This window comes from Nerophis ophidion, linkage group LG22 (assembly GCF_033978795.1).
Source record: "Nerophis ophidion isolate RoL-2023_Sa linkage group LG22, RoL_Noph_v1.0, whole genome shotgun sequence".
Lineage (NCBI taxonomy): Eukaryota > Metazoa > Chordata > Actinopteri > Syngnathiformes > Syngnathidae > Nerophis > Nerophis ophidion.
Window position 1 is genome coordinate 9,608,883 of NC_084632.1, and position 25,611 is coordinate 9,634,493.

At 39.3% G+C, this 25,611-nt stretch overlaps 1 protein-coding gene across 7 annotated transcripts in view; it reads right to left on the bottom strand.

The window, feature by feature from the left end:
* The window catches only part of ap3d1 (adaptor related protein complex 3 subunit delta 1), a 94,652-nt gene that overhangs the window by 63,017 nt on the left and 6,024 nt on the right, over window positions 1-25,611 (bottom strand). For all 7 annotated transcript variants that reach the window (XM_061883211.1, XM_061883216.1, XM_061883213.1 and 4 more), the window contains exons 2-11: window positions 17,167-17,262; window positions 17,016-17,096; window positions 16,175-16,255; window positions 15,991-16,098; window positions 11,751-11,880; window positions 11,525-11,664; window positions 8,335-8,408; window positions 8,200-8,249; window positions 6,119-6,168; window positions 5,820-5,868 (exon numbers count right to left, since the gene is read on the bottom strand). In XM_061883211.1, the coding sequence (XP_061739195.1) occupies window positions 5,820-5,868; window positions 6,119-6,168; window positions 8,200-8,249; window positions 8,335-8,408; window positions 11,525-11,664; window positions 11,751-11,880; window positions 15,991-16,098; window positions 16,175-16,255; window positions 17,016-17,096; window positions 17,167-17,262 (859 nt within the window). The remainder of the gene's footprint in view (window positions 1-5,819; window positions 5,869-6,118; window positions 6,169-8,199; window positions 8,250-8,334; window positions 8,409-11,524; window positions 11,665-11,750; window positions 11,881-15,990; window positions 16,099-16,174; window positions 16,256-17,015; window positions 17,097-17,166; window positions 17,263-25,611) is intronic.

Genomic DNA, 25,611 nt, shown 5'->3' on the forward strand with positions numbered 1-25,611 from the left:
GACCTTATTCAAATTCTGTTCTTAAGAGTTATGATCTTCAAGGGGTTGAATAATTTTGTCAATGAGATATTAAGAGAAATGACAATGTTTGGTATGTTACAAAATATAATGTAATTCAAGTTGCATTTGTCTATTTAATGCATCTTTATGTGATATGACTATAAACAAAATACGGAATCAATGTCCTACTTGCTAAAACACCAAAATTGTGTGGGGGTTGAATAATTTTGATCACAACTGTATACATACATACACACACATTATATATATATATATATATATATATATATATATATATATATATATATATATATATATATATATATATATATATATATATATATATATATATATATATATATACATACACACACACACATACCAATATAACTCTTGATTATCAAGACAACAATAACGGCAAGCTTAACTGTCAACGTGCGCGCACGCACACGCACACACACACACACACACACACACACACACGTCTCTTTGGTGCTCTCAAAAATGTTAACAACCATGTTAACAAACTTTTTACCTTGCTTAAATGTTTGTTGCATGCAACGCAACAAGAGGACACTACGGCAGAGACCCGAGGCAGACAGCTCTGAAAGTACGTTAACTGAAGTTTGTCAATGGAGGGGTTTTTAAATTGAGGTTCCACTGTGCTAATGTTGCCATTACTCATCATTACACTGCAGTCTCCATGAACACGGATTGCTGGAGCATAAGTGAGAAGTCAAAAGGTGCACATGCTGCTCTATTCACACCAAAAGACGGGGGGCTGGACCAATTGGGCACTTGGGTCAGTTTCTTGCACCATCTTGAAGCTAGTTGACTGGTACCCAACTTACAAAGTGGTTTATAACTTCCTTGTATTAGATTGTTCAAAGTGGGGTGAGACAAACACGGATGCTAATAGTCAAGACAGAAACCTTCAAACAGGTCCTGTTATGACACAACTCAGCAGTTACTTTAGACCACCTGGCGCAGCCCACCTCACACGTTCACAGTCTACTCTAGACACAACTATCTAATCATGGAGGGGATCCAGACAACTCGAATGGCTTCTTTTATAACAACAAATGCTAACCTGCCAATATGGAACAAAAAAGTGTTCTTATTAGAGATCGACTGATATATTTTTTTCATGGCCAAAACCAATAGTGATTATTAGTACTCAAGGAGGCCGAGAACCGATATTTGGAGTTGATATCAATTTGCAGTAAAATATACTGAAACATGAATAGTATGCAGTGGGGCAAAAAAGTATTTAGTCAGCCACCAATTGTGCAAGTTCTCCCACTTAAAATGATGACAGAGGTCTGTAATTTTCATCATAGGTACACTTCAACTGTGAGAGACAGAATGCGAAAAAAAAATCCAGGAATTAACATTGTAGGAATTTTAAAGAATTTATTTGTAAATTATGGTGGAAAATAAGTAGTTGGTCAGCTCTCACTGATGGAAGGAGGTTTCGGCTCAAAATCTCACGATACATGGCCCCATTCATTCTTTCCTTGACACGGATCAATCGTCCTGTCCCCTTAGCAGAAGAACAGCCCCAAAGCATGATGTTTCCACCCCCATGCTTCACAGTAGGTATGGTGTTCTTGGGATGCAACTCAGTATTCTTCTTCCTCCAAACACGACGAGTTGAGTTTATACCAAAATGGATACATGGATGATACAACAGAGGATTAGGAGAATGTCGTGTGGTCAGATGAAATCAAAATAGAACTTTTTGGTATAAACTCAACTCGTCGTGTTTGGAGGAAGAAGAATACTGAGTTGCATCCCAAGAACACCATACCTACTGTGAAGCATGGGGGTGGAAACATGCTTTGGGGCTGTTTTTCTGCCAAGGGGACAGGACGATTGATCCGTGTTTAGGAAAGAATTAATGGGGCCATGTATCGTGAGATTTTGAGCCAAAACCTCCTTTCATCAGTGAGAGCTTTGAATGGTTGACCAAATGGTTATTTTCCACCATATTTTACAATTTTCTTTAAAATTCCTACAATGTGAATTCCTGGATTTTTTTCCCCACATTCTGTCTCTCACAGTTGAAGTGTACCTATGATGAAAATTACAGACCTCTGTCATCATTTTAAGTGGGAAAACTTGCACAATCGGTGGCTGACTAAATACTTTTTTTGCCCCACTATATGTTAATAGACAGTTGGACAACGCTTTTAGTTTAAAAAAAAAAAGTTTTAAAGAAAGGTCGAATTAGTAGTGCCATGTGTGATGCAGCATGAAAGTTGTGGTTAAAAAAACAGGCGATATCACGGCCACATTTATTACATGTGTCTAAGAGGGGCATCTGCATTTGCATTTCAAAATATGGGAAATCTCCTGAGAGAATTGGTAAAAATATCGGATTCCTCTTTATCACAATAAATCGCATTCTACTTAATTTTATATAATTTTATTTACTTAAAGGCCTACTGAAACCCACAACTACCAACCACGCAGTCTGATAGTTTGTATATCAATGATGAAATCTTAACATTGCAACACATGCCAATACGGCCGGTTTAGTTTACTAAATTTAAATTTTGCGCGGTATGATGACGCATGCGCGTGATGTCACACATTGTAGAAGACATTTTGGTCTAGCACCGTTCACAGCTATAAGTCGTCGCTTTTCATCGCATAATTCCACAGTATTCTGGACATCTGTGTTGCTGAATCTTTTGCAATTTGTTCAATTAATAATGGAGACGTCAAAGAAGAAAGATGTAGGTGGGAAGCGGTGTATTGCGGCCGCCTTTAGCAACACAAACACAGCCGGTGTTTCCTTGTTTACATTGACGGTGAAGCTTTACTATGGAACAGAGCGGTCAAGCAAACATGGTCCCCTACCACATGTCAACCGGCAGGTTTCGGTGAGAAAATGGTGGTAATAAGTCAGCTCTTACCGTTGACATGAGCGGAGAGCTTGTGTCGTTCCTCCTGCACCTGCCAAAGGGGCAGATGCGGACTCTCTTGCCTCTTCCCACCGGCCGCCCCGACCGTCGGATGCTTCCACCGTGGAGGAAGCATCGGCTGCCTTCACCTCGTCGAGAAACATGGCTTCTGTCTGAGAAACTAGCGGTCACCACACCCGTAGCCACACCCCTCCGACTTTCAGGTTGTACAGGTACAACCATATAATCTCACTAAAACATTACTAACACAATAAGCAGATAAGGGATTTTCCAGAATTAGCCTAGTAAATTTGTCTAATAATATCTGAATCGCTCTGCCGTCTCATTTTTTTTTCTTTCTAGTCCTTCACTCTCACTTTCCTCATCCACGAATCTTTCATCCTCGCTCAAATTAATGGGGAAATCGTCGCTTTCTTGGTGCGAATCGCTCTCGCTACCGGTGGCCATGATTGTAAACAATGTTCAGATGTGAGGAGCTCCACAACCTGTGACGTCACGCGCACATCGTCTGCTACTTCCGGTACAGGCAAGACTTTTTTATTAGCGACCAAAAGTTGCGAACTAAATCCTTTTAGCAAAAATATGGCAATATCGCGAAATGATCAAGTATGACACATAGAATGGACCTGCTATCCCCGTTTAAATAAGAAAATCTCATTTCAGTAGGCCTTTAATACCTTGTAAGGTTTCCTCAAGACATATTGCAAACATCCATCCATCCATTTCCTACCGCTTATTCCCTTTTTGGGGTCGCGGGGGGCGCTGGCGCCTATCTCAGCTACAGTCGGGCGGAAGGCGGGGTACACCCTGGACAAGTCGCCACCTCATCGCAGGGCAAACACAGATAGACAGACAACATTCACACTCACATTCACACACTAGGGCCAATTTAGTGTTGCCAATCAACTTACCCCCAGGTGCATGTCTTTGGAGGTGGGAGGAAGCCGGAGTACCGGGAGGGAACCCACGCATTCACGGGGAGAACATGCAAACTCCACACAGAAAGATCCCGAGCCTGGATTTGAACCCAGGACTGCAGGACCTTCGTATTGTGAGGCAGACGCACTAACCCCTCTGCCACCGTGAAGCCCCATATTGCAAACATTTTAACCAAAACATTTCTGGGCTCCTTCAAGTAGCTTAATTTTAAGACACTTTTCAAACTGGCTGACATTTCTTCCAGGATGTTACAGAAAGTATAAGAATGTCTGAGCTGCTACGTGTATAATAAGTCTCCTATTTGTCATCCATCTCTGTCGTGTTGTTTGATGGAATCATGAACATGAAACACGCGGTGCTTCTTTAATGAGCCCACCGAGTGTTATGGCTGCAGGTTTGTCGAGCGACTCAATAGCCGCAGTAGCCAAAATAAAAAGAAAACCGGGTAGACGCCAGAAAAAAATGACAAAAACTGGATTTCCTGACAAAGGTTTTGACAGGTAAGCAGAGGAGATATTGTAGGTGACATTAGGGAGGACGTGGGGGCGTACCGGAGAAGAATTCTCACAAATACTCTAATAAATGCCTTGTCAGATATCAAATCTAGCAGTATTTAGGGAGAAGTTTTGACGTGAGAAATTTTATTCTTAAAAATTATTATTATTTTTTTATTTTATTTTAAAAGGAACTTTTGTAATGGAGGGCAAACGGGCTCATGCTTTTTACTAGGGGTGCAGAAATAAATGGATTCCTATCAAAATTGTGAATCTAAATCACTACATCTTCAAAAAACCAATTTAGAGATTTTTTTTTTTTTTTTTATTAAAAAAATATGTTGAGATAGGCTCCAGCATCCCTCGCAACCTCGAAAGGGACAAGCGGTAGAAATGGATGGATGGATTTTTTTAAAATACGTTTTTAAGCCATGTCCATGCAAGAATCTATTTTGAAACAAATTGTCACTCCACGAATCGTAATCGGATCAAATCGTTAGATGCCCAAAGATCCACATCCCTTTTTTGTCACAATCTAGTTTACAAATGTATTTTTGCTAGTATCTTATGTAAGTATATTGTATCTGCTGATGTAGTACCGTTGTAGTTTAAATTCAAATAAATAAATACTGATACACAGTACAGGCCAAAAAATTTGGACACATCTTCTCAATTCAATGTGTTTTCTTTATTTTCATGACTATTTACATTGTAGATTGTCACATCAAAACTATGACACCTGTGAAGTGAAAACCCTTTCAGGTGACTACCTCTTGAAGCTCATGGAGAGAATGCCAAGAGTGTGCAAAGCAGTATTCAGAGCAAAGGGTGGCTATTTTGAAGAAACTAGAATATAAAATATGTCTTCAGTAATTTCCCCTTTTTGTTAAGTGCATAACTCCACATGTGTTCATTCAGTTTTGATGTGACAATCTACAATGTAAATAGTCATGAAAACAAAGAAAACATTGCATTGAATGAGAAGGTGTCCAAACTTTTGGCTTGTACTCTACATCAAAACATCAAATATCGGCACTGATAATCGGTCGATCTCTAGTTCTTCTTAACGATGGGCAAATTAAGTAATCCAGTCTTGAAGCTATTGAAGCAAAATAGAGTGCAGCACTTGGTTGCAACCAGCAGAGGCACTGTCTCAATTGCTGAGGTACGACATTAATTCAAATTTTCAGCGACCTGCACTACGGCATTATTCTTCTCCATGAGTTGAGAACATCTGATCTAAGTACATTCAATCAAATGCCCATCCTCATGAATGAATTATGACTCTCTCAAGAGTTGATGTGAGTATCCCTGCGTGTGAAAAAGTGAGGTTCGAGTTATCCGGAGTCAGGGGCTCTAAGGGATCCTCTACAAAGGGCTGTGGACTGTGGTCCAGAGTGAGAAACACGCAGACAATGAGAAAATGACACACTGCAGGCATTGACAGAGGGCTCACAGTTCTGGTCAGAGTCTTCGATCAGGATTCGCAGTTTCTGCACACAGAGCTGCAAGAGAAGGAGCACAAAAGAGGAGTTGTTAACCGCGGCGTACAATCTTCCCACGCCGGCTGTATTTGCACCCCTCAAAGGTACACAGACACAGGAAAAATTGATGATAAGTAAAGTGGCGATGCAAACACAAACAGCTGTTGTGACAGCTTTGAAAGGACAGACTGGAGGGAAGAAAAGAAAGAAAAGCAGTAAAACATGCATGACTATTTAAGCGGAAAAGAAAAGGGCGAGCGAAGAAGCCTACCTGGATACTAGCACTGTGATTGGGCATCCCAGACGACAAGGAAATCAACACTGCAAAACATTGCAGAGAAAGACCAGCTGTTATGGATTTGACGGATTAAATACGCCTTCAAATATTCACAATTAGCAGATACTCACATTTAAAAAGATCATTTGATTTCACAACACACTATCTTTGCATTGTGAACACATACACACACACTAATGCAGTGGTTCTTAACCAGGGTTCGATCGGACCCTAGGGGTTCGGTGAGTCGGCCTCAGGGGTTCGGCGGAGGTCAAAACACACCAGACTCTTTGTGTAAATACAAACATATCCCTATCGGCGTATTACGGATACGGCAACTGCTGACTGATTTGCAGGTGTGTAATTTGTTGTGAGTTTATGCACCGTCTTGGTTTTGTTGTTTGAACAAGGTGATGTTCATGCACGGTTCATTTTGTGCACCAGTAAAAAAACATGGTAACACTTAAGTATGGGGAACATATTCACCATTATTTAGTTGCTTATTAACATGCAAATTAGTAACATATTCTCTTAACTAGTCATTAAGTACTAATTAATGCCTTATTCGGTATGGCCTTATTATAACCCTAACCCTCTAACCCTGACCCTAACCCTAACCAAATAACTCTAAATTAAGTCTTTGTTACTTAGAATATGTTCCCATAGTAAAGTGTTACCAAAAACATATAACTCTGTTTTGAATTAAAATAAAAAAAACAACATTTTATTTATTACTAAAGAAGGGTTCGTTGAATGCGCGTATGAAACTGGTGGGGTTCGGTACCTCCAACAAGGTTAAGAACCACTGCACTAATGTATTCTAAATAGTGCAGTGAAACCATTAATTTTTCTAAATCAGATTAATCACACACTTAAATTATGATTAATCGTGATTAATCACACACTTTAAATCATGATCAATCACGATTAACCACATACTTCAAATCATGGTTAATCACGATTAATCGCAGTATATGACCTGTATTGTATTATAATGTAAGTATTTATCTTGGATATGTTTTTATTTTTAAAAAAGAGAAAAAAACAAAAACCAATGAGGAATGAAAAGAAAATAATAACATTGTGATGTTTCCAACCTTTATACAGTTACTATTAAAGGTGGGGGAAATAATCTAGTTTTAGATGCATCGCAATACAAACATGAATTGTTTAGTAATCGTCAATTGTCGATGTATTTATTGTAAATAAAGTAATGCAGACAGTTGGAAAATTTGTCTGACTGCAGCAAGCCACCTCATTTACAGATCAGACTACCTTTTTTATTTTAAGGTACTTATGCTCCAGTTTTGCACATATTTAAAGTAACATAACAAATTAATAAATTTAACTGTTCCTTAATCCAAATGTACCGTTTTTAAAAGTTGAAACTGACAAACGCGTATTTGGTGGAAGGAAAATAAATGTAAAAGTGAATCAATCTACATGAATTAAAGACGCATCAATCATCGATTTTTAATCGTAATCGAATCGCTAGGTGCCCAAAGAGTCCCACCTCTAGTTACAATGTTTACATCAAATGGTCACAGTTTCACATTCTAACATGTCCGGAAAGGAGTCAGAAGAAGCCGAGCATAATAAATCAAACCCATTTTCTGTCCAGACATCATTTCGAACACCATTTTTCACTCCCTATTTCAATCTTTAACACAACAGCAATAACTGACGAAATAAATAACGCAACAACAATAACGGACTAAATAAATAACTATCAATACAGTTCAAATGAATAGATAGTTACATCTATAAAAGTTTCTAACAGTCTTATCTAAAGTACCCTCTGGGTTAATTTTGAAGTGAAATAAAGCACACCAGTCGGCGTCTTTCAGGTAGGAGCATGCATGCACACTAAGAAGAAATAAACGTTTATACATGACTTAGGCAATATTGTTTGTCGATTCATCGCAAGAGTTAATGCATTAAATGACATCCCTCATTTTAAATACATATCATGACAGTAAAAATATCATAATTCTTGTGTATCAATCTATTAAATATCAAACTAAATAAATAAGAAAAATACACTTTGAAATTCCCAATAAAATCAGGGTACTGACCTGCAATAACCGTGTTCACACACTCGTACAGCAAAGACATGGCAGAGGTACTGCAAGAGAGAAAGATTACAGTAATTGTATATTCATGTGTACGTTGGAGATCTACAGAGCCAAAAGAGGAAGGTTTCATCTCACCTGTGAATCAAGTTTGTAAGAGGCTCGATCAACTTTTTCCCCAAACGCGGCTCAAGTGGCGTGAGCGCACCAAACTGTTCAAACAGAGTGGATCACTTATGGGCACGACAGTTTTTTAAATTTTTTTACATTAAAAATGATTTATGATATGCAATAACAAAATAAAACCATCAAGAAACAAATGTTATGCTACAATGTTACCGTGGAACCTGTTTAAGTATGGTCCACATGTGTTGTAGTTTTGTTAACTTCATCATCCCCAAGCAGCATGAAACTATTACCTATTGTTTTGTCTCAAGCTGATACTGATACAGACAACTTTCTGCTTCTCAGGATCACTACCAATAACTTCAATTCATGTTGAATATTTCTGAAATCTAAATGTAAGTGTAGTTTGTGCACGTCTGACTTTGGGGCAGCTTCTTTAACAGAAAGCATCTTGGCACATTGTAACAATGCCGGTGTTGCATGTGGCTGATAAGGTTGGATGTATTGACGCTTGATGTTTTTAACCTTCCTCGCAGAATGTTTCCAGAACATTTGGCATAAACATCACACAAGAAGTCTCTCCCAGAAAAAGTAAAAAAGTGATCGTCGCCATGTTTGTTTACCTTAATATAAGCTAAGGGCAAGTTTTAGATGAGCCGATCAGGAGAAATGTAGCGCTTGATTTGCTCACCCTAACCCAGCGACAGCACGGTACAAGTAGTCTCACCCCATTGGAGCATTCTTTTAAATGTCTAATCTGAGCTATTTTTTGTTGACAAATGTATCTGTATGGCGTGATAAATCCTTATCGAGAACTACTGCACAGTTCCTGTTCAGTGCAGAGCAATCTTCAAAATAAAAGCATGGCAGTATTTACCTACATTCTACAACAGCAACCAACAAAAAGCGTTGTGCATGGACGAAAGCTGTATTATCTCTGACAGGAAGTTGGGTATCTGTCGGGTTGGTTAGCAACATAACTCAAAAAGTTACGGGAGGATTTTGATAAAATAAATGGGATAAGGAACAATTGATTCAAGTTTGGAGGTTATCCGGATCACCATCTGGATTGGAGAATTTTTCAAAGGATTCTTTACTATTGAGTAGGGATGGGTACCAAATCCGGTACCGACCGAATCCCGCTGATCTTTCCAGGCACCGAATTGCGTAAAATCCAATGGTGCCATGTTTCAGTACCTGGGTTGCGTGTGAAGTCACGCCACTTTTGGGACTTGGTCATTTGGCAATCACTCCAGCAGCACTGTGAGCGGACTCAGCCAAACTACTTCAAGGTAATATTGCAATTTTCAATGCCAACAAAGAAATTTACTCAAAAAAATGTAACTTTAAGTAAGGATCCTTTTTATCCAAAAATGTGCTAGTTTGGCTTTGCTATTGACATGCTAATGATTAGCGATTTTACATAGTAATATCAACACCTACAAGTTTATTCATGAGAACTACAACTAAGATGCACGTTACAATCAAACAGCTGGTGCTTAATACCATATTTCCTTGATTTGCCGCTAATTAACTTAAAACCTCTTCTCACTCTTTACCAAAGGCATACGGTAAAGGCAAGCATGCGCTAATTATTTTAAAACCTCTTCTCACTCCGGCGCATACCAGAGGCATGCGGTAAATTTAGGCCTGCGCTTATAAATTAGAGTGTGATGTAAGGATACCGTCATGGAAAGCACATTTGATAAAAAAAACGCTATCATGGCCTTACCTTTACTTATAAATGAAGTCCATGCACAGCTCCTTCTGATCAAAAGCATCGATAACTTGTTTATACAAGTCTTCCTTATTTTTCTTCAGTTTTAAAAGTCTCTCTGTCTCGATGGAGATCTTCCTTTATTACTTCCTGCTTCGATTGAAAGTCCGGTTTAGAAAACTGTTTTATTTTAGATATGTAATCCTCCATGTTAAAAAAGCAAGCGAGAGGAAAAAATAAATGATCGCTGCTCACTCTTGCTGCTTGTTGTCACTTCTTCTGCAGCCGAGTTGTCGCAAGAAGGATCACTTGCGCCCTCTACCACCAGGAGGCGGGAGTCGTTTAATGACTCATATTTGACACACACAGCTACGGTATATTAATAAAACACAGCTGCTTACTGTTCTTTTGACATATTCAATAGCTCGAACCTTAAATCTTACTGAATAGCTCTTAATTTTCTTCCCTTTATGCGATTTCAAATGATTGAAATCAGCCTCCTCCATTTTGAAAATGATGGCATTTGAAGTGAACCGGCGGAAATTCTAGGAATATGCTAATTATTTGGCGAAAGGAGTCTGACCCGAAGGAAATTCTAGACATGCGCTAATAAAAATAATATTTTGCGAAACGAGTTTGACCCAGCGTTAATCCAGAGCCGGCGGTAATGCTAATCATGCGCTAATTATTTTGCGAAACGAGTTTGACCCGGCAGTAACTCTAGGCAGGCGCATACTATATACCTGGCGGCAATTAAAGGAAATACAGTAAGTACAATATTTACAGTGCTAACACATTGTGGGGCGCAACAAATAGTAAAGAATGAACAGCCCGACATACCATAAGCTATCCACTATTGTCATCTAATGTCTTGGACTTGCAATTGCAACTTAATATCATACAAGCAAATGAGATTCAGAAATGTGATATTGAAACAAGACATAAATGGACAGCAGTTATCATAATTAGCTCAGATTTAAAATGTTGCAATAAAAAATGAGATGATGTTATCAAAAACAACAATTATTAACACACACTATGTACCAAAAAAATTGTACTTTTAAGTACCTGGAATCCTATTATATTGGTTCAAATGTGAACGGTAACCATCCCTACAACTCGGAGTGCATTTCTCGTTGTTATTGTAGCCATACAGCCAAATAAATACAAAAGATTAGATAAGAGTATTAAATATGATATGACAACACAAGAATAAATCCAATCTAAATAAAAGGTATGCACATATGAAGGGAAAACATGTCTGCTATAGGTTGAAAAATCCTTTATCATCACCCCATGTCTAACATTACAAGTAAATGGTTTGGGTCATGTCAAAAACCGCATATGTGGATTTGAGGCAGCCAATCTAAGGGATGTCAATTTAAATGGGTTCAACTGTTTAATGCAGGTCATCAACATGTGTGTTGTTGTTGCTGCTCTGGTAGCCTAGACTATCGGGGCAGTGTGTGTGTCTTGTTGACTCACCAACTTAATGATCTTAATAAGAACCCAGTTGTTAGTGGAGGAGGTCATGAGCTTGAAGAAGAGAGGTGCCAGAGACAGGTAGTTCTTGGGATTCCTGCGGGCCAGCTCACAGATTACGTTGACCGCAGCTGACTGCACGCCTGCAGCGGAGAAACAAACATAAAGCGTGCCAATGTCACAATATTCATAGTATTTTGGAGTTTTATGTGACGATTATCTCTGATACCTGGATCTGGGTCCTCAAGTTTCTCCTTCAGTCTGGGGAAGGCAGGGCGGAGGGACTCGGGGTACTTGAGAAAGACCTTGTACATGATGAGCACCGCTTTCTTTCTGATGTAGGGTTTAGTGTGGGACATCTGTCGAACAGGAAGGGCCACAAAACGGGTTAAAAAACAACAGCCACGTTTCCACCAGTTTGGTTCAGACTGACAAGGCTTGTAGTTCAGTGGTCTGGTTGCACGATAGAGACGTTGTACAATATAAATAATATCAATTCGGCCGACCACAGAGCGATCTTCATATTGTGATAATGCATGTTTTGATGGATTGATTGATTGAAACTTTTATTAGTAGATTGCACAGTACAGTACATATTCCCTGGTAACACCCCAATAATTTTTTCATCTTGTTAAAGTCGGGGTCCACGTAAATGATGACACATTCTAGCTGTGTCCCGCAAATTCGACAACGACAAGCAAACAAGCGTCCTGATGTCCCGCCACATTGCAGCTTCTAAATCACTAATCCTCGCCTCAGTGGCAACAAATTCTGTTCCTTACAAGTACCGTAATCACTGGAGGATGAGTAATAGCTAAACATGCTACACTACACATCGTAGGAGGATACACAAAGCAGATCTAGCTGCTAAGCTAGAGCTCTTAATTGTAAACAGGGGTGGGCGGATCCATACAAATATCAACAATAACAACACAGAGTATAGTATCAGTATATGGTTGATACTACAGTGATTAGTTTGATCTTTTTTTTGTAATTATAAAATACATTTGCCTCATTTTTGTTAGTTAACAAACTTAACAAAAAAGAGCTGATGGTAGTTTTAGCCTAAGTTTAGTTATTTTACACTAATCACTGTATTATAAATGTATGTTATAAAAAAGAACAAAGAATGTATTTAAATATATTTTTTGTCAGATTACAATTGGGATTAGGGATCGGTATCGTTCACTAATGAACCGATACGGTACCATTTGCCAGTACCTGGAAATTAATGCCAGCACTCAATGGTACTAATTTTCGGTACTTTTGTGTGTTTCAATAAATACTAATAATTTCTGATAATAAAATGTTTTTTTTTATTGCAACAGACTTGAGAAACTGATCAGGCGGGGCGGTTCTATAATCGGAATGAAACTGGACTCACTGGTGACGGTGGCAGAGAAGAGGACTGTTGACAAACTAGTGAGCATCCTTGATGATGCCAGTCACCCTCTGCATAGCGTTATCAGTAGCCAGAGGAGCCTGTTCAGTTCTCGACTGCTTCATCCCAAGTGCAGGACTAATAGACTCAAAAACTCCTTTGTCCCACACGCCATTAGACTGTACAACTCCTCTCTGGAGCGGGGGGTACTAGGATGACAGGGGATGCAAAACAATAACAGTGCGATACGTTTTCATAACATGGTTACTACTGCTTACTTTGTCTTGTTATATTCTTATTTTACTGTTATATTTTTATTACCATTGTTGCTTTTTATTTTGTATTCTTATTGTAATATTTCTCTATTTTGTTTCCATTTAAACCCCCATTATTTACTTTTTACTTTTTTAAATTGATCTCAACTCTGTACACTGCTGCTGGAATTTTAATTTTCCTGAAGGAACTCTCCTGAAGGAATCAATAAAGTACTATCTATCTATCTATCTATCTATCTAACATTTAAAAATGATCTGATTATGATAATTGCTGTCCAGTTTGCTATACCTTGTTTTATTACACATTTCCGAGTTTATGATATTAAGTTGCAAGTCTAAGACGTTAGATGGCAGTAGTGTATAGTTTATGGTGTGTTTTGTTTTTTGTTGTGCCCTAAAAAGTCTTAATACTCTAGGTATTGCACTTATTACACACCAGCGGTTTGATTGTAGCGTGCTTCTTAGTTGTAATTTTCATTAACAAATTTGGAGGGCTTGAAACCTCCATGTAAAATGACTCATGGTAATCAGTAGCATGTAGGGGTGTAACGGTACGTGTATTTGTATTGAACCGTTTCCGTACGGGGGTTTCGGTTCGCAGGTGTACCGAACGACACAGACATATTAAGTAGCGCACCGCACTTTTGTAAACAATGCACACCGAGGCACCATTAATTGATTAACGTGGACCCCAACTTAAACAAGTTGAAAAACCTATTCGGGTGTTACCATTTAGTGGTCAACTGTACGGAATATGTACTGTACTGTGCATCCATCCATCCATTTTCTACCGCTTATTCCCTTTTGGGGTCGCGGGGGGCGCTGGCGCCTATCTCAGCTACAATCGGGCGGAAGGCGGGGTACACCCTGGACAAGTCGCCACCTCATCGCAGGGCCAACACAGATAGACAGACAACATTCACACACTAGGGCCAATTTAGTGTTGCCAATCAACCTATCCCCAGGTGCATGTCTTTGGAAGTGGGAGGAAGCCGGAGTACCCGGAGGGAACCCACGCATTCACGGGGAGAACATGAAAACTCCACACAGAAAGATCCCGAGCCTGGATTTGAACCCAGGACTGCAGGACCTTCGTATTGTGAGGCAGACGCACTAACCCCTCTGCCACCGTGAAGCCTTGCTGTACTGTGCAATCTACTAATAAAAGTTTCAAATAATCAAAAAAAAAACAAAAAAACAACACACGGCATGCTAGCATCGGGCTATGACAGACTGACAACACCTCCTCTTTTCACGGGATATTTCCTCTTTGCAGAGCTGTCCAGGTGGAGTTTCTTAAATGCCTCGAATGTCCGGCATTTTAAATTGGAGTTGCGTGTATTTTCAATGTACGTTTAGGTTTAAGAAGGGGTTAAAAAAAAAAAAAGTGCTGCACGCAGCAGCATTTGTGAGGGAGGGGTGGAGATAAACGCGCATGCGTCGCCAGGCACTGCTTTTTACCCATAGATTTATCAGATTTTATTTTTTATTATCTATAGCAGGGGTGTCAAAAGCGTGCCCTAGATGCCATTTGCGGCCCACAGCTAATGTTTTAAAGGCCCATGGCACATTCTAAAAATACTATTAAAATACACAAAAACATAAACAAAAGTGAAATAAAAAAGCTTAAAGGCTAAATGTAATTTACAAAAAGTTGCAACGTTGACTAATAAAACAAAGCTGTTTTTTTTTTCTTTCATACTGTCATTGCTCAAAACATAATATTGAATCAAAATCAATGTTATTATGAATTATTGACCTATCCAAGTTACCTATTACTTCACATCAAATATTCCACTAAGAAAAATATTTTTGGTGGAAGATTTAGCAAAATATGTATATTTTGTTGTTTTCTTACTGTAACGAAAATGAACCGAACCGTGACCTCTGAACCAAGGTACGTACCTAACCAAACTTTTTTTGTACCGTTACACCCCTAGTAGCTTGTCAATAGCAAAGCAAATGTACATCTATAATGTACATCTATATCAGCATCAAACCAGCACACTTTTGGGAACGTTAAGGCTATGTTTTTTTTGGGGTCAATTTCTTTGTGAGCATTGAAAATTACAACATGACAGAGCAATAGTGTGGCTGAGTCCGCTCTCAGTGCTGCTGGAGTGATCGCCAAGTGCCAAAATGACGTCACGTGGAACCCAGGTACTGTGACAACTGTTGGATTTTACATTAATTGTTCGGTGCCAAAAAAAAAAAAAAAAGTACCGATTTCTGTATCCATCCCTAGTTTTGATCAAACTAAAATCATTTAATGATCCTGAACATTTTAAGCACGAACATTGGTATGGCCAATTTTAACACTGTGATCACTTGGTATTGGGTCAATACCCAAATTTAAACAGAAGAATACGTGCTTTTTACATTTTAACACAAGTGTAGATGTATCAATGTTTTAGCTGAAAGTAGGAATATATTAACAATAAATACAAAATTGAAATTTAATTAAAAAGCAGACAAGGGTTTTGACAGAATAATACAACTGGAAATGAGGCTATTTGTTACATGTCAGCAGCTAAATTATGATCCTTTTTAAATGGTTGTATATCATTTACATAGCAAATAATATATTGTGATATTGTCAGCGCAAGAAGCTGTGTTGCAATGTAGATTTTAGGCCATATCGCTCAAGCAAATCTAGTTGTTGACCAATCAATGAGGAGCACCACGTTTAGCACCACCTGTGCACCAGCCAACAACACTGGAAGAAAAGGCTGCTGAAAAATGTTCTAAACTGTAGCGAATCGTGCTGCCTGGTGGAAGCAAGGCTAATGTGCAGAAAGGGAATGTTGGCTAACCAGCGTCATGATGTCATTGGCCAGGTCCCGGGCCAGGTCAGGGGTCACAAAGCAGGAGAGGCCAGTGAGGGCAACACCTGTGTCGTACTGGTTGGGACTGCTGAGATCCTGCGGGCGCACCACAGAAACGCAAGTTGAGCGGTCACGAGGAAGAAAAGAGCATCTGAGAAGCAGCTGGGCTTACCTTTCGGATCTGATTAGTGGTCAGCATGATGACATCGGTGCTCTCGTGAAAGCACTGCGAGGCTGCCAGGTAGCCAATCCTCTGCGAGCATAACACAACTTACATTTTTAGTGCACTACCACACAAGTACAACCATTTGAAGCACAAAAAGAGCAAACATGATCAACATAACACATGTTTTCCACTGAGGGCATACTTGTTTAGGGGAGAAACAAAGAACATTGACATGTATTTTATCGTATTTCTGGACCTTATATGTAAAAAATCCAATAAACAAAAGTTTGAAAAAATTTAGATTTAACTATATTATGTTATATTATTAATGCTTAAATCCTAGATCAGCTTCAGATATATCCCATTAATTAGACGATTGCGTTATTTTTTAGCACTGACAGTATTTAAGTAAAAAAACCTGCCTGTTTGGCATATTGTGTTATTAGAGTCAAAATTGCAACTTGTTCTTGTTACAATACAATCTTTGATGTTTTTTATGTAATAGTATGTTTCAAATGCTAGCTGCGGGCCACACTTTGGACACCCCCGACACAATAGAATCCAATTCAGTGACGATTCTAAGATATTAAAAGCTCAGTGGCCTTGTGGTTAGAGTGTCCGCCATGAGAAGGGTAGGTTGTGAGTTCAAACCCCGGCCGAGTCATACCAAAGACTATAAAAATGGGACTTGACACTCAGCATACAGGGTTGGAATTGGGGGTTAAATCATCAAAAATGACTCCCAGAGGGTGATCAAGGGTGACGGTTCAAATAACGAGAATAATTTCACCACACCTCGTGTGTGTGTGTGTTTGACTATAATTGGTACTTTAAAAGAGGTGATCACCTTGTAGGTGAACTTGGAAGAGCTCATGACCTCCACGATGTTGAACGCGGCCCAGCTGACATCGTAGCCCAGCATCTGAAGCTGCGAGGCAGAAACAGGAGGACGTGAGCCACTTCTCTGACAGAGTCCAAGACACACAAGGTGAGCTTACGTAGGTGAGCTTGCAGACGGCGTTGGCTTTGACGGCGATGTTGTCCTGCTTGAGCTCCTGCTTGATCTCGTCGATGCAGGTGGAGATGTACTTGGCCTGAGGGCAGACAAAAGGGCAAATCAATCGATGGTTGAAAAATCAAATACAGATACAAAATGAACGCGATGACTTCGCCAGCATCGATACATTACAATGTCCATTTGTTTGTTTTTTTGTCGCTTCCAATCAGTGTGCAAGAGGGTTCACTCTGTGCCGGGTTTCCCTTACATTTAATTAATAAAAGCCGCCATACCTAAAAAAAAAAAAAAAAAAAAAGTGTTTTTTTACATGAAAACACATTTAAGGGATATATGTTATGACTGGATATATATATATATATATATATATATATATATACTGTATATATATATATATATATATAGCCTATTAATTTGAGCACTATAGACTGGTGATGTACCGAGAACTCGGACATTGTCAAGGATAAACATTGAATCGGCTTTCACTTGCTGGCGTGGGCTGAAATATGAGAAGGGATTTCACACCAATGCTACCTTGGGGCTCTGTTCCTGCTGGACTCGTCAGTGGAAAAAGTTTGGACACCCCGGTTTAAACTGGTCAAAGTTGTTTACGGTAAAAATACAAAAAAATGTATTTAATTTTTTCTTTAAATAAATGTAAAAAAATTATATTATATATATTGTATATATATATATATATTTATTTATTTATTTATTAGGGCTGCGAATCTTTGGGTGTCCCACGATTCCATTCTAACGATTCTTGGGGTCGTGATTCTATTACATATTGATTTTTTCGATTCAACGCCATCCTCGATTCAAAAACGATATTGTTCCGATTCAAAACGATTCTGTATTCATTGAATACATAAGATTTCAGCAAAATCTACCCCAGTCTGCTGATATGCTAGCAGAGTAGTAGTTTAAAAAAAAAAAAAAGCTTTAATAATTGTAAAGGACAATATTTTATCAACTGGTTGCAATAATGTAAATTTGTTTTAACGATTAAACGAACCAAAAATATGACTTTTTTTATCTTTGTGAAAACATTGGACACAGTGTGTTGTCAAGCTTATGAGATGCGATGCAAGTGTAAGCCACTGTGACACTATTGTTCTTTTTTTTTAATTTTTATAAATGTCTAATGATAATGTCAATGAGGGATTTTTAATCACTGCTTTGCTGAAATTATAACTAATATTGATACTGTTGTTGATGATAATCATTTTTGTTTCACTACTTTTGGTTTGTTCTGTGTCGTGTTTGTGTCTCCTCTCAATTGCTCTGTTTATTGCAGTTCTGAGTGTTGCTGGGTCAGGTTTGGTTTTGGAATTGGATTGCATTGTTATGGTATTGCTGTGTATTGGTTTGTTGGATTGATAAAAAAAAAATAAATAAAATAAAATAAAATAAAATAAAATGTAAATTTGTTTTTAAAAATCGATTTTTTTTAAAATGAGAATCGATTCTGAATCGCACAACGTGAGAATCGCGATTCGTATTCGAATCGATTTTTCCCACATCCCTAATAAATATATATATAGTATGTATATATATATATATATATATATATATATATATATATATATGTATCGTAAGAGATTGGATATATTTTTAATATTTTAAATGTAAATTGTAATGAGACAAATGGTAAATGATCAATTTGGAACTTGGGAAAGTGGGTATGACACGCAGCACTAGTGGCCAACATTCCATCCACCAGTGGAGAGAAACTCAGCATGAGCAAACCACAACAAACACTTTAAACTCCATGACAGCAAGAGGGTGTTGGTCATGTGCATGTGGTCATGAGACACTGCATTGACAGCGGTGGGGAGGGTGGGTGGGTGGTTAGTGTGTGTGTGTGTGTGTGTGTGTGTGTGTGTGTCGAGAAAGCACATTTTCAAAGCACTATCAGCAGACCCACACCATGCTTCCACGTCACATTGTGCTACCATAATGGACAATTGAGAAGCAATTGAAATACCGGTAAGTCAAATAGCGGATATGGAAGTCCAAGCAAGAGTGAGACTTAAGCTGACACTTGTAGCTTGAGAGCACAATGAAATATGGGACTAATTATACAACAAAATACTTTTTTTTTTAAATGCTAATAAATATTTCAAAAAAAGAAAGCACACAAGGATGGAGAAAAATAAAATAAAAAACAATTATTGCGGTCCATTGGCCAACTTGTAACCAGCAACTTTTGCTGGAGCTCAGTTATGTTTGTGCTTTTTCTTTGGCTTTTTTGCCACATTTACTACCAAAAGAAGCATCATCTTCAACAAAAAGAATAGAAACATTTTATACACCCGTACTTATGTGAGTGAACGTGCAACGTGAAGAAAAAAAAATGGCTAACACAACCTCGATGACATGACAGATACATTAATGGCAATTATGTGGTGAAAGAAACCTCATGTTTGGGTGTGATAATAGACGACAAAATGAACTGGAAATCTGATCTAAAAACAACATAACGTGGCAAGAAATATTCCAATAATGAATCAAGCATAACTTGTTCTGAACTAAAAATGACTTCAAATGCTGCACTGCTCGCCAGTGTTAGATATCGGACTTATTGTGCAAATATATGGGAAACAACGACAAACCTACTTTTCATTCACTAACAGTGTTAGAAAAAAGGTCAGTTAGAATAACACATCATATTGGATATAGAAAACACTCAAACCCAAACTATGTATTGAATGAAGAATATGGAAATTCAGTTATTTGGTGCGTTTGCAAGCAGCTACAATGAAGCACAAAGTACAACCATTCTTCTCAACAAAAAATTAATTTAACCTTTGGGAAAAAATCAATCAATCAATCAATCAATCAATGATTATTTAAATAGCCCTAAATCACTAGTGTCTCAAAGGGCTGCACAAACCACAACACAAACCACAACGACATCCTCGGTAGGCCCACATAAGGGCAAGGAAAACTCACACCCAGTGGGACGTCGGTGACAATGATGACTATGAGAAACCTTGGCGAGGACCGCATATGTGGGCAACCATCCCCCCCCCCACCCGTAGGGGACCAAAAGAAATGGATGTCAAACGGGTCTAACATGATACTGTGAAAGTTCAATCCATAGTGGATCCAACACAACCGTGAGAGTCCAGTCCAAAGTGGATCCAACACAGCAGAGAGAGTCCTGTCCACAGTGTAGACAGCAGGAAACCATCCCAAGCGGAGGCGGATCAGCAGCGCAGAGATGTCCCAGCCGATACACAGGCGAGCGTTCCATCCTGGGTCCCGACACAGGACAGTCAGTACTTCATCCATGGCCATCGGACCGGACCCCCTCCACAAGGGAGAGTAGGACAGAGGAGAAAAAGAAAAGAAACGGCAGATGAACTGATCTAAAAAGGGAGTCTATTTAAAGGCTAGAGTATGCAAATGAGTTTTAAGGTGAGACTTAAATGCTTCTACTGAGGTGGCATCTCGAACTGTTACCGGGAGGGCATTCCAGAGTACTGGAGCCCGAACGGAAAACGCTCTATAGCCCGCAGACTTTTTTGGGGCTCTGGGAATCACTAATAAGCCGGAGTCCTTTGAACACAGATTTCTTGCCGGGACATATGGTACGATACAATCGGCAAGATAGGCTGGAGCTAGACCGTGTAGTATTTTATACGTAAGTAGTAAAACTTTAAAATCACATCTTAAGTGCACAGGTAGCCAGTGCAAGCGAGCCAGTATAGGCGTAATATGATCAAACTTTCTTGTTCTTGTCAAAATAATAATAACTTAGATTTAAATAGCGCTTTTCTAGACACTCAAAGCGCTCACAGAGAAGTGGGACTCAACATTCATTCACACCTGGTGGTGGTAAGCTACATTAGTAGCCACAGCTACTGATGTGGCTGCCAGTTTGCGCCTACGGCCCCTCCGACCGCCACCTATCAAAAGTCTAGCAGCCGCATTTTGGAACCAAAATGTAACCTAAAACATTTGTATGCACGCACAACACTTCAAACCTTTACTATATCAGTATGTGGAATTGTGGAATGGATGAATAAACATTGTCCAGTTAAGGAAACTGTTCAAATTTAATGTGTTTACAAAAACAATGGAAGAAGAATCCTGATAAACATTTGAAATGTTATGAAAAAATGAGACCCCGAAGGGAATAAGCGGTAGAAAATAGATGCGGGATGGATGATCATCTTAATTATCTCACAAATACAACTATTTATTAAGAATTGTACTATTTATTGTTTATGGATTTAAATTGTGTACACATTGAGAACAGGAAGCCAACAAATGTGTTGGAAATTTCTATGAAAGGGTTGGATAAGTTTGCTTCTTCCTTCTCCTTTTCGTAAAATGCTGTAATAGGAAAGTGGAAATATGTGATGTATCATATTCAAATTTTAACTGTATGCATGTTGGAAATAAAACTAGTATTTTTATTGAACAAACTACTTAACACAGGGTGGATATTGACATTACTTCACAGCAGTTTCCATGTACAACAGGTTGCAACAAATAGTGTCTATTATTGCCGATAAATAAATGATGAATTGATGTTTTATAGTCACATTGTTATGTGACATGTGGGTGAAGTTGGGCTCCATCAGCTTTGAGAGTAGAAACTGACCTTTCAGTGCACTTTTTCTCAAGTCGTAGGTAAAAACAAACAAAAAAAAAACAGCATCAGATTGCAGCGGTTTCTTGAGACTTGTTGACTCTAACCGCTAAAAATGTACTCGTACACTACTTTTTACAATTTATAAATGACTCACCGTACTGTTGCTCAGAATTATCTCGTCAGCAGTTTTGAAGCAGACTCAGCAGTTTGCTCCTTACTGCTATTTACGGTGTTGATTCTGTTGCGCTAATATTAAAGAAAATGTGGTCAAAGAGACCGATATGCTCCTTTCCGCTTTCTCATGCACTCCCAATCATTATTAAAGTTCAAATCATACGCTAATATATACGATGACTTTCGGAAAAAAACACCCTCTTTCTTCCAATCAACGCCCCGCCAATAATTATACTATTTACTTCGATTGAAGTTTTATAATGGCAATATTTTGACTGGTGCTGGGCAATATGGCTGAAAACTATCACAATATAAGTGTTTCATATCGGTGTAAATTAATAATTATTAAAATTTTTCATGACCTATTGAAAATAAGGACAAAGAAAAAAATATATTAAGTGTAAACATTTGTATTCCTGTGATTATACACCCCTCAGATATCAAGAAAGGAAATGTCAACACAAGTATGGAAAAAAACGTCTAAAATCACATTCAACACTTAGCAATAGTCTCTTAAAGGCCTACTGCAATGAGATTTTCTTATTTAAACAGGGATAGCAGGTCCATTCTATGTGTTATACTTCATCATTTCGCGATATTGCCATATTTTTGCTGAAAGGATTTAATAGAGAACATCGACGATAAAGTTTGCAACTTTTGGTCGCTAATAAAAAAGCCTTGCCTGTACCGGAAGTAGCAGATGATGACGTCACCGGTGTGAGAGCTCCTCACATCCTCACATTGTTTATAATGGGAGCCTCCAGCAGCAAGAGCTATTCGGACCGAGAAAACAATTTTCCCATTAATTTTAGAGAGGATGAAAGATTAGTGGCTGAGGATATTGAAAGCGAAGGAGTAGAAAAAAAAAAAATTAAAAAGTAAAAAAAAAAAAAAAAAAAAGGTGATTGCATTGGGAGCGATTCAGATGTTTTTAGACACATTTACTAGGATAGTTCTGGGAAATCCCTTGTCTTTCTATTGTGTTGCTAGTGTTTTAGTGAGTTAAATAGTACCTGATAGTCGGAGGGGTGTGTCCACGGGTGTCTTGACGCCAGTCTCTTAGGGAAGTCTACGGCAGCTGCATGGACGGCGCAAGCTCCGCAGATGTACGGTAAGAGGCGACTTTTTACCACAATTTTCTCACTGAAACCTGCCGGTTGACAAGTGGTCGGGAACCATGTTTGCTTGACCGGTCTGATCTATAATAAAGCTTCGCCTCCGTGAATTTTAAACAAGGAAACACCGTGTGTTTGTGTGGCTAAAGGCTAAAGCTTCCCACCTCCATCTTTCTACTTTGACTTCTCCATTATAAATTGAACAAATTGCAAAAGATTCAACAACACAGATGTCCAGAATATTGTGTAATTGCGCGATGAAAAGAGACAACTTTTAGCCGCAAGTGGTGCTGCGCTAATATGTCGCCTCCAACCCGAGACGTCACGCGCACGCCTCATCATTCCGCGACGTTTTCAACAAGAAATCTAAAATTGTAATTTAGTAAACTAAACCGGCCGTATTGGCATGTGTTGCGATGTTAATATTTCATCATTGATATATAAACTATCAGACTGCATGGTCGGTAGTAGTGGGTTTCAGTCGGCCTTTAAAATGAAGGTGCAAAAGTAAGGAATATGTAAGAAAAGCTGAATAAAGTGCAAAGTGTGAAAATGTAAACAGAGAAACTTGAGTGGAACTATTTTCTGCAGGTTTAGGGTCAGCTGTGCTCTAAAGGCTGAGCGCAGCCAAGGGGGTTTTCCTTTTTTTTTTTTTTTTCATTCCAAAAAGCTGCCATACTGTCGAGGTGACCTTCCCTCTTTTCAAGCGCCCGACAACAAGATGGCGCAACTAACCCTGATAGTTGATACTGTTACCTGGTTGGCTGTTAGCGTCTCAATCCCACTGAACACTTCCTGCATTTATCGCGATACATATTGATATTTTGACCCTATAACTCACGGGTGTCAAACTCAAATTTCCCTTGGCCCTTGAGGCAATATCAAATTAACATTAGAGCTGGCCCGCTGCTGTAACACTGCATTCACCGCTAAAACTCTTACTTGCCAACCCTCCCGATTTTCCCAGGAGACTCCCGAAGTTCAGTATCCCTCCCGAATTTCATCCCGGGCAACAATATTAGGGGTGGGCCTTAAAGGCACTGCCTTTGGCGTTCTCTACACCCTGTCGCCACGTCCGCTTTTCTTCCATACAAACAGCGTGCCGGCCCAGTCACATAATATATGCGGCTTATACATACACACACACAAGTGAATGCAAGGCATACTTGGTCAACAGCCATACAGGTCACACTGAGGGTGGCCGTATAAACAACTTTAACACTGTTACAAATATGCGCCACACTGTGAACCCACACCAAACAAGAATGACACATTCTGAGAGAACACCCGCACCGTAACACAACAGCCCTTACAGCACTAACTCTTCCGGGACGCTACAATACACACCCCCCGCTATCACCAAACCCCGTCCACCTTAACCCCGCCGCCGAAAAAAGGCATTCCATTTTTATTTATAAATGGGTTGTGCTTGTATAGCGCTTTTCTACCTTAGAGGTACTCAAAGCGCTTTGACACTACTTCCACATTTACCCATTCACACACACATTCACACACTGATGGAGGGAGCTGCCATGCAATGCGCTAACCAGCACCCATCAGGAGCAAGGGTGAAGTGTCTTGCTCAGGACACAACGGACGTGACGAGGTTTGTACTAGGTGGGGATTGAACCAGGGACCCTCGGGTTGCGCACGGCCACTCTCCCTCTGCGCCACGCCGTCCAATTTTATTTTATATGCCGTTGATATTTTTTTATTATTATTATTATTTTAAACTCGATTTTGCGTGTCACTATAAATGTATTTATTGTAAGCTTTGCTTGTTCAAGATTCAATGCAAAACTTGTTTGGGTCCCTATTAAAAGGTTAATTTGTTCAACTTCGGCCCGCTGCTTTGTTCGGTTTTAAATTTTGGCCCACTCTGTATTTGAGTTTGACCCCCCTGCTATAACTGATTTGTTTTGATTGACAGTTCATATGGGGAAAAATTGCTGACCAATCATTGAAATGGATTGAGTTTGACCTCAGCAGTTCCACTGAGGAAGTGCGGGCCGCACACAACCGATAAATATTTCAACAAACTGATCCCTGTTGGCAAGGTAACCCTCACCTTATCTGGGCTCTCAAGGTTGGGTTACCGTTGAGCTGGATGGAAACGTCAAGCATTGATGACCTGAAACAATGCCACCTAAAGATACTTCTGGAATGGGGAACATGAAGTTTGGAGGTGCGTGAGATGATTGCACACACACGCTGCCTCTGAATTTCACACTTCCACAAGTGTGTACACAACCTGGACTCCTGCCTTCCATGGTGTCTTGCAGGGCACCTCAGCTACTCAAACACGGAAAGGTTCCCAGCACAGGTGTCAAACTCAGGGCCCGGGTGCCAAATCGGACCCTCCACACCAGTGATTTTCCACCAGTGTACTGTGAGAGATGGTCAGGTGTGCCGTGGGAAATTATGCAATATCTCCTAATTAACTATTGTCGGGTGCCTGCTGTAATAAAGTGCGGCAGATAATGTAATACTCTTCTATTTCAGTAGGTGGCAGCACAGGGCGATAAATACCTGT